A 13,748-nucleotide genomic window follows, 5' to 3' on the forward strand; every position below is an offset into this window, starting at 1 on the left:
GACTAGGCCTATATTCTCTAGCGTTTAGAAGAATGAGAGGTGATCTCATTGAAACATGCAAAATTCTTACAGGGCTTGACAGGGTAGATGTTTCCTCTGGCTGGGGAGTCTAGAACCAGGGGTCATAGTCTCAGAATAAGGGGTCAGCCATTTAGGATGAGGAGAAATTTCTGCACTCAAAGGGTGGTGAATCTTTGGAATTTTCTACCCCAGAGGGCTGTGGAGGCTCAGTCAAGACAGAAATCAATAGATTTTTTGATATTAAGGGAATCAAGGGATATGGGGATAGTGCAGGAAAGTGGAGTTTAGGTAGAAGATCAGCCATGATCTTATTGAATGGTGGAGCAGGCTCGAGGGGCCAAATTGCCTACTCCTGCTCCTATTTCTTACGTTCCTATGTTCTAATCAATGTCACCAAAAAACAGATAAACTGGTCATTTACATCATTTCTGTTTTGATGTCTTATTTGCCCACATAAAAACAGTCACCAAACCTGAAAGTAATCATTGTATGTCAAGCACTTTGAGCTGTTTTAAAGCGATGTGCTAAGGAGTTAGATAAATGCAAGCCTTTTTCTAAGTTTTATCAAAAGTATTTATACTGGTACAACTTAAAACTAGAAATTCCCCAACATTGCGCCCGTTTTTTCGGCGATATTTTGCCTTTTTTGGCGAAAAACAGTGACCTGCTAGTTTTGCCGAAGTCTTGTGCCAGCAGTTTTTAAATACCGCTGAAAAGCAGATCGCTGGCGTGCAAGACTGGAAATAACACTATCGCTTTAAATTTGTCTTTTGGCACACCCGTAATCTGGGCGAAAAAAACAGCAGCCCCAAGGACAGCGGTAGGTATGAAGACCTGCAAAAAAGATAAGTTAAAAGTTTTTATTTTTTAATTCTTTTTCAGCGATTCAATAGTTAAGTGTCTTGAGAATGTTTTGTGATTTAAAAATTTTTTTGTTTTTTGCAAATTTGTTTTGTGTTTTCCGTCCTCCAAAGGCCTCTCTCACGGACTAAAGTTGGCGAGGTCCGCCGTTTCCGCTGCGAATCCTCGTGCAATGCCGATTTTTCCTGCTGGGCGCAATGTTCTAACGAAACTTAGGCCTTTAAAAAAATAGCGGTGTGGTTAGCGGTATTTTTGGCGCAAAATGTCGAAAAAATACTGCTATCACCGAAAGACGAATTTCCAGCCCAAATCATTCCAGTTAATATCCCAGACCAGTTCTCAAATGCTGAAATTGTGAAAGCCATTTTCAAATAGATCTAAGTTTAGCAACAATTTTCCATTGATACTGGTGAGACCTTTGGAAAAAAAAGATAATAGTCCCCTAATGTATTCTAGAAAATGCCAATCAAAGTACAGAGTACTGCTCTTAAGATGTACAATTAGAAATCTATTAAGTAGTAGCTTATACTCAATAATGATGTTTGAGTGGACTAAAGTTTAAAGAGACACTAATTCTTGATTTTAAATTTGTACCTAAACAGAAGAACTATCGCCAGCATCCATGTGCCTTGAAATTTACAAGTGTTACAGATACTCCTGAAATGATACAAGCCAAGATCAGTTATAACCAGGCTGTGGATGTAAGCAGTTTAATGTTATAAATATATCATTCCTTTAGCATGTTAACTGTCTAATTATTTTTTCATAAACATTCAATTGCAACTTGTGAGTGTTGTCATTATTGACGCTTCTGTTAGCATAAGGAAATGGTGCAAAAAAGTTTTAAAGTAAAATATGTCATTCTATTCTGCAGGCAATGTATACCTTTACACAGATACATTATATAAATAGTCATGCATACTCTACTTGAAGACAGAAAAATAATTTTGAAAGTACAGTGCTTATAAATCTGCTGTTATGTTTTCATTCCTCTGGCCAGGCAATGAAATATATCGGAGAAGTTTAAGGGGGTGAACTTGCCCTGCGTCCTGATTGGGGGCGGTAACTTGCTCAGGGCGGTATTTCCTGCGCCCGGTGCGAAAGTCCTATCCCGGCCGCTGAATTGGGCTTACTGTCCCTCAGAGGAAGTGGAGGGGCTCCACGTAGCCCTGACGCGTTTCGATGCCCCTCCCCTTTGCTTAAAGGGGAGGGGTGCTGCCCACTCTGCGAGGTCTCTGATGGCCTCCACTAAGCCACCAGGGCAGCATGGTATCTCGGCATCAGCCCAGCACCCACAATGGAGTGCCGGGCTGCACGGTGGCAGCCTGGACCAGGCTAGGGTGCAAGTATTTGAGCCGACTGGGGAGTCGGCAAGATAGCAGCGTGTGGCGCTGGCGACCTCCCCTTTAACCTCCGCCTCGCGCCAGCCCTGCGGGCCATGGGGCAATCCCCTCCGCAGGGCGCTAAGGGGTCGGTACGCCAGGCAATGACTTCATCGGTAGTTGTGCAGCGAGCAGGGGTGTCACCCACGGGGCATGGAGCTGCCGTGACAGCGTCTCCACTACCGGGCAATTTTCCGGGAGCCGGTAGCGCCCCACCCTCTCCCTCTCCCCAGGCACAAATGTTTCGCGCCCTGTTAGCTCCCCTGGAGGCACTAACGGGCAGTGCGAAAAGGGGCAATTTCAACCCCAAGTATATTTTAAACTCAAATTAAATGACATTGGATGAACCTGTATCTGCAGGGTGAAATCCAACATCGGCAAACTATGAAAGTATATAATTTAAGTACAGATTTATATATTTTTATTCCTCTTAGCCTGGAATGAATGTGCTGTGGACAGTCCATTGTGGAAGAGGACAACATTTAAAACAAAAACATAATTTATCAAAACAAAATTGTAAATGTGTTTAGCTTTAATGTTTTTCTTTCTGTTTTTCGCTACAAGGTGGTGGCGGTGGGGGGAGGGGGGATCTTTCAGCCACTAGTTGCTTAAAACTGGGCGCTGGACTGTGGTGACTTTGTGCACCCATTTTCCCACTTGAATCAATTTTCGGACAAGCCTTTAAATAGGTGTCCGGCACTCCTGTCCAAAAACAGGCAAGAGGCTACTTAGGTTTGAGAAATGGGGTCCCGTGGCTGGTGTAGAACCCCAATTGCAATGGTGCAAGCCAAGTTTCCAGGCTCTCCAAAGTGGTAAGATTTTTTTTAATGATTTTTTACCAGGCCCCATAAAAATCTTCCAGCCTGCTGTCAGCCCATTCTCATGCTCCGGCATCTGTTGTTGCCCTTCCTTCCCCCGCTCCCCGAACAGGTCATACCTGTCAGCCAGCTGCATGGAGAAGCTGCATGATATTCCTTCCGACGCGCTGCACCGGGAGCCCGTTTGGTACCTGCAGCTTGCCGAGAAAATGTTAATGAGGCCCAAGCCTGAACATAGTTCAGCCCTATTGGCTGCCATGTTTGAGGGGCACCACGGGCACATTACTCATATTGCACCCAACCTGAATGTCTCCTCCAACAAGTCTTCCCCCTTCGTCGCTCTTTCCGGTGCGACAGTAGCCATACAAATCCCAGTAGTCTATATGTGTGTCTGTGATAGGAACAGGCACATTTCTAGCATAGCAAGATAAGAGGATAAAAGTTTCTCTTTATGTCATTATAGGAAAGCATTAAAAAATCTAATATTTTTGGAATAATTTGTTGTTTCCATGATAATGGGGCTGAATTTGCAGTCAGAGGCTTCCCGCGGGCGGATGCCTCCGACCAGCAAAAAATCTACGCACTAATCTTCCACCTTGGGATCCACGTCGACTCGCGCTCCTGGGCCTCTATGCGTAGGTCTGTGTAGAGGCCCGTGTATTCCAGGGTCGCAGGTGATTCACAAACACTCCTGGGATCACGTGGGTCGGCCGAACCAATCAAAGAAGGGAATCCCTCTTCATGCTTATAAGGATTCCATATGTACGGAATTCTCATAATTATGAATGGGAATACCCCAAGAAATTACATATTTAAAATGAATTAAAATGGCATTTAATTAAACATTTAATACAAAAATTTTATTTTTTGACTAATAAATTTACATGTTTTAATGGGGCAAAAAAGGAACTTTAAAGTATAAATGATTGATAAAACTTTTATGTTTGTTTTTTTAAACGCTTACGCTAGTAAAGCAGGCCTAATGCCTGCTTTTACCAGGCGTAAGAATTTCACGGATATTCGCTGGGCAGAAATTGGGCAAATAGCCCAATTCTCCACCGTGGAGGCTCTTTTCCTGGGGATCTGTGCAATCCGTCAAGAGAATTGGTTTTTGCGCAGCGCATGCCTAAACCCAGAACTTGCGCGGCTTCTACAGGCACGTGCACACTTCGTCCACACCTGTACGGGCTGCAAATTATAGCCCGATATTCCCTAAACTGTTCACATGCACTTGGTCCTGGTATTATGTTTCTGTTGTATAAATAACTAATACTGCTCTATCCAAGTGACATATCTCACATTGACTGACCTGATTTAACAGCAGGGATTCTGGTATCAGTTTCTAAATTGGATGTGACTAACAGGCGTATGACCCATTCCGCATGTTAAAATTCAAAATGAATATTAATTAAAAAACAAATGATGCCTTGTCTATAAGCCTGGAAGGTACTGTGAACAGCGTTATTGTACAAATTCTAAATGCGCTCATATCAAATTCCTCATTGTGCTGTGTAAAGAGGCATTCACCTGTTTATTTGAAATGGGTTAACACCTGCCTTAAAATAGTGCAGAAATGAAATTGGTACAAATGTTTTAAGCTTTCATACAATAGCATTATTCACAATCAATTTCCAGGTTTATCTGTTTGTGCCAACCCGTCCCTTGAGTTGTTGGCAAGTAGAAAACGCATAATTTGTTTTTTAATTAATATCCTGGAAGTGGGATGTATACAATTGCAATAATGTTATATGCATATTTCTCTTACAAGATGTTATTCTGCTCCCACCCACCAAGAATGTGAGGTGGTGTGCCCTAGATACATATTAAAATGGAGCTTATTCTTTTATTTGACAGAGACTATACAGAGAAGATGGAGAAAATGTAAAACATCACTACACACTGACAAAAGACCTCCCAGAATTTCTGCAGGCTAAAACTAATGCTATGAATATCAGTGAGGTGAGACTCTGAATAGAGTGACAATAGGTAGCTGTTTGATCTGATCACAGGGCACTGCTATTGTTAGTTACTGATTAAAATTATCGTCATTTCTGTAACGAGCAATCCAGACCACAAAGGCAATTTGATAAAAGCTCTTCACTGACATTTTCTTCAAACTTAACACGAGAACATAAAACAAATATTCCGCAACTGGCCAAAGATTAAAATGGATTTAAGAACCCACTTTTTGATCTACTGTTAGCAATGTGTCACTAGCTTAATTTATCTAAATTAACAATCAGTTATCATGAGTGATCAGCCAATTTGATGTAAGTTGGTGATGATGGGATGGCAAGATTTGCAAACCATGTTATATCTGTAACTGTTGCAAACAAATCTGATTCGAATATAATATTTAAGATACAAAAGTGCTAGATTTTTATTTGCCTCGGTGCATAAACGCTAAATCTGATGTAGCAGTTTATGTAGGGACCTTTCATAGCTGGGACCTGGATTCAAATCTTACATTAAACTGAGGGGATGAAATTCTGTTTTGTTAGTGCAAGGGCAGTTTTAGTAGCTTTTGCTGTTCCCTAATTCAACAACAAATATCATTTCTATCACAACAACAACTTGCATTTATGTAGCACCTTTAATGTAATAAAACATCCCAAGGTACGTCACAAGAGCCTAATTTGACACCGAGCTCAATAAGATATTAGGATAGGTGACCAAAAGCTTGGTCAAAGAGGTAGGTATTAAGGGGCGTCTTAAAGGAGGACAGAGAAGTAGAGAGGTGGAGAGGTTTAAAGAAGGAATTCCAGAGCTTAATGCTTAGGCAGCTGAAGGCACGAACGCCAGTGTTGGAGCGAAGAAAACGGATGTTGCGAACAGGCCAGTGTTGGAGCAGTGCAGAGATCTTGGTGGGCAATAGGGCTGAGCTTGGTTACAGGAGCATGGCCATGGAGTGCTTTGAAAACTCTCCAGGAGGAGAATTTTAAAACTGAGGCATTGCCAATGTAGGTCAGCAAGAACAGGGGGTGGTGGCTGAACGGGACTTGGTACAAGTTACGATATGGCCAGCAGAGTTTTGAATCAGCTGAAATGTACGGAGGGTACAAGGTGGGAGGCCAGCCAGGAGAGCACAGCACCTTTAACGTAGTAAAACATCCCAAGGTGCTTCACACGAGCTTTATCAGTACTTGGGAGTCTTGTGTCAGGCATGCGAGCAATGTGACCCGCCCAACAAAGCTGGTCGAGTGTGGTCAGTGCTTCGATCCTTCGGCCGCCTGAGGAAAAGAGTGTTTGAAGATGAGTCACTCAAAACTGTCACCAAGCTCGTGGTCTATAGGGACGTAGTGATACCCGCTCTCCTGTATGGCTCAGAGACGTGGACCATGTACAGTAGACACCTCAAGTCACTGGAGAAATACCACCAGCGATGTCTCTGCAAGATCTTGCAAATCCGCTGGGAGGACAGACGCACAAAATTAGCGTCCTCGTCCAGGCCAACATCCCCAGCATTGAAGCACTGACCACACTTGATCACTCCGCTGGGCAGGCCACATAGTTCGCATGCCAGACACGAGACTCCCAAAGCAAGCGCTCTACTCTGAACTCGTCCACGGCAAACGAGCCAAAGGCGGGCAGAGAAAAAGTTAAAAGGACACCCTCAAAGCCTCCCTGATAAAGTGCGACATCCCCACTGACACCTGGGAGTCCTTGGCCATAGACCGCCCTAAGTGGAGGAAGTGCATTCGGGAGGGCGCTGAGCTCCTCGAGTATCGTCGCCGAGAGCATGCAGAAATCAAGCGCAGGCAGCGGAACGAGCATGCAGCAAACCAGGCTCCCTGCCCACCCTTTCCCTCAATGACTATCTGTCCCATTTGACAGAGACTGTGGTTCTCATATTGGACTGTACAGCCACCTAAGAGCTCATGCTAAGAGTGGAAGCAAGTCTTCCTCGATCTTGAATGACTGCCTATGAATGAATGCTGGGGATGTTGGGATCCTTTCCTTCAACCACTGTCTGTCCCACCTGTGACAGAGACTGTAATTCCCATATTGGACTGTTAAGTCACCTAAGAACTCACGTTTAGAGTAGAAGCAAGTCTTCCTCGATTTCGAGGGCATCATGTATTCAACTATCATTGTAACCCATGTATAAGCTGACCTAAGTTGTACACCTTGAGAACATTGACCACAAGGGGGTGAACTTGTGGGAGATACTCCTAACCTGGACTTTCAGGTATAAAAGGGGAAGCTCTATCCACCTTCATCACTTGAGGTCTTGGTAATAAAGGTAACTGGTCACAGAGTGACCTTCTCTCAAGTATGAGCCTCGTGTGCATTTATACTGTACAGTAAGGACATATCATTGGCGATGAGAAACTGGGATTTAAACCACGCGAGCATGGCCACTAGCAGCACAGAAGAGAGGTACTGTGTTGGTGATGATTGGGACGACTTTATTGAGAGACTACAGCAAAGTTTTGCCAGTAAGGAATGGTTGAGACAGGGTTCGGCCGACAAACGCAGGGCTCATCTCCTGACGGCTTGTGGATCCAGAACGTACTCCCTGATGAAGGACCTTCTAGCGCCAGAGAAGCCGGTGGACAAGACGTTCGAAGAGCTCAGTAAGTTGATCGGGGAACACCTTAAACCAGCGAGCAGCATGCACATGGCGAGACACCGGTTTTACACGCACCGGTGGCGAGAAGGGAAAAGCGTTCCTGACTTCATGACAGATCTCCTACGTATGTTCCCAGATGCATGCAGAGCGGAGATGCTGCGAGACTTTTTTATTGAGGGCATTGGGCACGTTGGGGTTTTCAGGAAGCTGATTGAGACCAAAGACTTGACCTTGGAAGCAGCGGCTCTGATAGCCCAGACATTTATCTCAGGGGAGGAAGAGACCAGAATGATGTATGACAAAATCTTGGCTCAAATGTGGCAAACGACCAGGGAGTCAACATTGTTAACGCGGCACACAGTTCTCCAGGCAGACAAGGGCAATCGGACATGCCCCAGCATGTAGTCGAACCCAAAGGGGGAATTCAACAGAAACAATGGCTAGCTGAACGGCGATTCATGCCATCGCAATGGACAATGGGGCCAGTAATGGGGCCATCTACACCTGTTAATGGTGCGCTTAAGGACAGTTACAGAGACAGTCAGAGACAATCGACTGGTAATGGACATTTTGTTTCCAACAACAGAGCCTCCAGTTCATGCTGGAGGTGTGGAGGCAAACACCCAGCCAGAGCTTTCAGGTGTCAGCAATACACCTGCAGAAACTGCAACGTCAGCATCACTTGGCGCATATGTGCAGGAAGCCTGCAGCCAGGTTGATGTACGAGGAGGACGGGCCCGATGTAAGCCCTACGAGGCCAAATGAATACTGGGGGAAATCGCTGGAAGCTGAAGTTCAGCGAGTTCATGTGGAACAGATATACAGTTCATATACCAGGATGTCACCGATAATGATGAAAGTGCTCCTCAATGGAATCACAGTATTAATGGAGCTAGACACAGGGGCCAGCCAGTCCCTGATGAGTATCAAACAGTTTGAAAGGTCGTGGATGTCCAAGGCCAGGAGGCCAAAATTATTGCCGATTGACGCACAGCTACATACATATACAAAGGAGATCATTCCGGTGCTAGGCAGCGCCACGGTAGTCGTGACCCACAAAGATTCGGAGAACAGGTTGCCACTCTGGATTGTCCCGGGGGACGGTCCCGCACTGCTGGGGAGGAGTTGGCTTGCTGTCATGAACTGGAAATGGGGCGATGTCAATGCAATTTCTTCTGTGGAGCGAGTATCATGCTCACAGGTCCTGGACAAATTTGACTCATTATTTCAACCCGGCATCGGCACTTTCATGGGGGCCAAGGTAGTGATTCACATAAACCCGGACGCCAGGCCAGTACACCACAAGGCCAGTACACCACAAGGCCAGAGCGTTGCCGTACGTGATGCGGGAAAAGATAGAATGCGAATTGGACCGCCTGCTGAGGGAAGGCATCATCTCGCCAGTCGAATTCAGTGACTGGGCGAGCCCGATCGTGCCGGTGCTCAAGGCGGATGGGTCGGTCAGGATATGTGGCGGTTACAAGGCCACCATCAATCGGGTGTCACTCCGACTAGTACCCGCTACCGAGAGCGGAGGACCTCTTTGCGACGCTGTCCGGTGGCAAAACTTTTCAAAATTGGAACTGACCTCAGCTTACATGACCCAGAAGCTGGTGAGTGAGTCGAAGAAGCTGACCACCATCATGACACACAAGAGGTTGTTTGAGTATAACAGATGTCTGTTCGGGATTCGTTCGGCCACCGCGATCTTTCAGCGAAATATGGAAAGCCTCCTCAAGTCGATTCCAAGGACGGTAGTTTTTCAAGACGACATCCTCATCACGGATCGTGATACTGAAGAACACCTCCACAACCTGGAGGAGGTGCTATGCAGACTGGACCGGGTAGGGCTCCGAACTGAAAAAGGCGAAGTGGGTCTTCTTAGCTCCAGAGGTAGAATTCCTGGGAAGGAGGGTAGCAGCGGACGGGATCAGACCTACTGCATCCAAAACGGAAGCGATCCAGAGAGCACCCAGACCCCGTAACATGACGGAGCTGCGTTCGTTCCTGGGGCTCCTGAACTATTTTGGTAACTTTCTTCCCAAATTGAGCATGCTGTTAGAGCTGCTACACGTGCTCCTATGCAAAGGTTGCGATTGGATCTGGGGGGACAGCCAGGAAAGGGCTTTTGATAGAGCACGCAACTTGTTATGCTCCAACAAACTGTTAACATTATATGACCCGTGTAAGAAACTTGTTTTAACGTGCGATGTGTCGTCCTGTGCTGTCGGGTGTGTGTTGCAGCATGTGAATGCCAATGGTCAGTTACAGCCGGTAGCTTATCCCTCCAGAAGTCTGTCCCAGGCAGAAAGGGGCTACGGGATGGTAGAAAAGGAAGTGCTAGCATGTGTATATGCAGTAAAAAAAATGCATCAGTACCTGTTTGGCAGGAAATTTGAGCTGGAGACAGATCACAAACCCCAAACGTCCCTTTTGGCCGACAACAAGGCCATAAATGCAAATGCATTGGCCCGCATACAGAGGTGGGCACTTCCGTTAGCCGCCTATGACTATACAATTCGGCACAGACCGGGCACTGAAAACTGCGCCGATGCACTCAGCAGGCTCCCACTAGCCACCACTGAGGGGGCAACTGAGCATGATGCTGAGATGGTCATGGCTGTTGAAGCTTTCGAAAGCGAAGACTCACCAGTGACTGCCTGTCAGATTAAAGTCTGGACAAATAAAGACTCGCTACTGTCTTTAGTTAAGAAATGTGTCCTGACTGGGGACTAGGCAGCCACGTACGAGGCATGCCCTGAGGAATTTAAACCGTTTCATAGGCGCAAGGATGAACTCTCGATTCAGGCCGATTGCCTACTGTGGGGAAACCGTGTAGTCATGCCCCAGAGGGGCAGAGAGGTGTTTATCAGAGAACTTCACAATGCGCACCCGGGCATTGTCATGATGAAGGCAATTGCCAGGTCACACGTTTGGTGGCCAGGGATAGATGCAGACCTGGAACTTTGTGTTCGCAGGTGCAACACGTTTGCTCAGCTGGGCAACGCACCCAGGGAAGCCCCCCTTAGCCCCTGATCCTGGCCCGCCAAGCCGCTTATCACGCCTCCTGTTGGCCAATAGATCCCGACCACACTCGCTCACAGGGGTTCCACCCGCAGAGCTGCTAATGAAAAGGATGCTCCAAACCAGGTTATCCCTTATACACCCTACTATGAAAGAAATTGTTGAGAGCAGGCATCAGTCACAATGTGACTACTATGACAGGAATGCGAGGGCGCGATGTATTGATGTCAATGACCCTGTTTTTGTCCTTAATTACGCTGCAGGGCCCAAATGGCTTGCAGGCACTGTGATTGCCAATGAGGGGAATAGGGTTTTGGTAGTTAAACTTACCAATGGACAAATCTGCCACAAACACGTGGATCAAACTAAAAGGAGGTTGAGCAACCCCATAGAAGAAGCAGAGGAAGAACACGACTTAGAGTTTACTCCACCACAGGTGACCGAACACCGAAACCAAGTGGAGGAGAGCCCAGTCACTGTGGGCAGTCCGGACAGGCCTGAGGCACTGCAAACAGCAGACACGCAGGCCAGCGCCCAACAACCGGAGCCCCAACTCAGGTGCTTTACAAGGGAGCGTAAACCACCAGAGAGACTTAACCTGTGATCCCAATAAGACTTTGGGATGTCATGTCATTGTAACCCATGTATAAGCTGACCTAAGTTGTACACCTTGAGAACATTGACTACAAGGGGGTGAACTTGTGGGAGACACTCCTAACCTGGACTTCCAGGTATAAAAGGGGAAGCTCCACCCACCTTCTTCACTTGAGGTCTTAGTAATAAAGGTAACTGGTCACAGAGTGACCTTCTCTCAAGTATGGGCTTCGTGTGCATTTATACTGTATAGTAAGGACATATCAGAGGGACTGCCTATGATTGATCAGTACTAATTGGCATGAAACTGACAATCTGATTGAGAGAAACCACAGCACGGCTGGTTTGAGAATTGGAGCATTGTCATACTGATGCAGTGCTAGTGTCCTTTTAAGGTTGGGGCAGGGTAGAGGAGGTTTTTTTCTGCACCTGGCCTGGAAGTGCTTAATGCTGATAATGGTTAATATTATTGGAGAGTCTTCTATTTCCCAACATTAACATCTGTTTGACAAGCTCAAGAATCACTAAAAGTAATATTTTTAAAAGACACAATGCCCTGAGCAAATTAAACAATTTGCATCTGTGTCTTAAAAGGCATGGCTGGTGGGACATTGAAGAACAGCACTGTTCACATTTAATGACTTAAAAATGAACATAAGCATTTGCTTGGCACCCAGCTTAAAGTTTGTGATTGAGGAGTGACTACGTTGCAGGTAAATTGTTATTTTCATCAGTTTTTAATTATTGGCTCATTAGAAGCTTGTGCCTTTTGTGACACCCTCTTTATACCGCTCTCCATTGGGTAATTAGACTTCCAAAAACAGAAGTTATTTTATTTAAATGGTTGGATCTAAATGAATGCATTCTAGAAAAATATTTTAAGAAAAAACAGTAAATGATTCTTTGTGGTTGTGGAAGGAGAAAAAATCAATAAGAAACAATATTTTGCAAGTTGGTCTTGGATTTCTCTAGCAAATATCTGGCATAGACACATTGGGCAAAATGACCACTTACCTAAGAACATAAGAAATAGGAACAGGAATAGGCAATAAGGCCCCTTGAGCCTGCTCCGTCATTCAATAAGATCATGATCACCTCTGTGCTGTAAACCTCTATGATTTTTAAATTGCAAAAGAAGCAGTGAAAATGTGGCAAATACTTGTTCACTAAATCATTTGTTGTTTTACAGATCCGCTATAAAGAGTCATGGACAAAACTACGAGATGGCGGATATAAACTACCATTGGATGCGATTCCATTCCAAGCTGCAAAAGCTTCCAGAGAAATTATTAGTGATGTAAGTATCACTCCAGGTAATGGCTCTGGAAAGGACTAAAGTTCACATTTGCCAGAGCTATAAATGGTGTGGAATTAAACAGTTTACGTACTATTTAGAGTCAATGCTAATCAAAGGCCATTTAGGAATTGAGCAATCTTAGTCTCAGATACTTGGATAAAATCCAGCCTCAATTTGCACTTGGCCTTTTGTCAACTTACATTTTGAAATCATTAAAACTTTTTTCTGACTCATACATCGGGGTTGGTTTTGTCATGCTTTTGGCCTGTATTGAAATATTTTACTGACCTCCTACATTCTTACACTTCTGTTCATTACATGAATAATTATCAGTATGTATTTCGGTGTGAATGATTAAAACATCCCAACGCAAAAGGGAATTGTATATCAGATTGCAGTTACTGTAGGCTAAATAATGTACTTCTTACCTTACCAGTCACTATCCAGCCATCTCGTAACATTGCTTTTAATATTTTAATGAAGTCCACTTCTGATTAAAATAAGTCAGTCAGCGTTCCCTGAGTTGGCCACTTTTGGAACCAAGATTTTTCCCCCATTAAATTCCTTTCAATGTTCATAGTTCAGTTAACATTTGAAACAACTTATTGAGGCCTTTGGCAGCACTCTGCAACCTAAGCTGGAATTTAATTTAAAATTCTGACATGTTTGACAGTGTCTCCATGGGGACTTTGAACTCCTCTAAGATTTTTGGAAGTCACAAAACTTTCCAACTTAACAGAGCTGATTTCATTTTTAAATATTTCAGTATCCGTCTCACAGATTTAACTCTACAATTTTAACTCTATTTTCTACAATACAACCTTTCAGCTACTGATGTAAAATGGCATAGAATTGTGCATATGACTGGCTGCCCTTAATTAATTAAAGTTAGTCTCTAGTCAAATCAGGACAAAGAATGGTTCACAGTGTAGACACCTGATCTGTGTATTAATTTGATATATTTAAACAATTGCAAACTTGAGTATTTGTTTCTTAGATTTGCTTTAAAGTTCTAATGCTACTTTTTTTTCATTCTCGGGATGTGGGCGTTGCTGGCAAGGCCAGCATTTATTGCCCATCCTCAAGAAGGTGGTGGGCCGCCGCCTTCTTGAACCACTGCAGTCCATGTTTTGAAATTTTCCCACAATGCTATTAGGTAGGGAGTTCCAGGATTTTGA

The 13,748-nt window shown here is 44.7% G+C and overlaps 1 protein-coding gene across 9 annotated transcripts in view; it reads left to right on the forward strand.

The window, feature by feature from the left end:
* Nucleotides 1-13,748, forward strand: part of nrap (nebulin-related anchoring protein) — a 220,693-nt gene that overhangs the window by 83,900 nt on the left and 123,045 nt on the right. For all 9 annotated transcript variants that reach the window (XM_070876611.1, XM_070876610.1, XM_070876615.1 and 6 more), the window contains 3 exons: nucleotides 1,485-1,583; nucleotides 4,937-5,041; nucleotides 12,463-12,570. In XM_070876611.1, coding sequence (XP_070732712.1) covers nucleotides 1,485-1,583; nucleotides 4,937-5,041; nucleotides 12,463-12,570 — 312 coding nt within the window. The remainder of the gene's footprint in view (nucleotides 1-1,484; nucleotides 1,584-4,936; nucleotides 5,042-12,462; nucleotides 12,571-13,748) is intronic.

The sequence above is a fragment of the Pristiophorus japonicus genome, chromosome 3 (genome assembly GCF_044704955.1).
Source record: "Pristiophorus japonicus isolate sPriJap1 chromosome 3, sPriJap1.hap1, whole genome shotgun sequence".
NCBI classification, from domain to species: Eukaryota; Metazoa; Chordata; class Chondrichthyes; family Pristiophoridae; genus Pristiophorus; species Pristiophorus japonicus.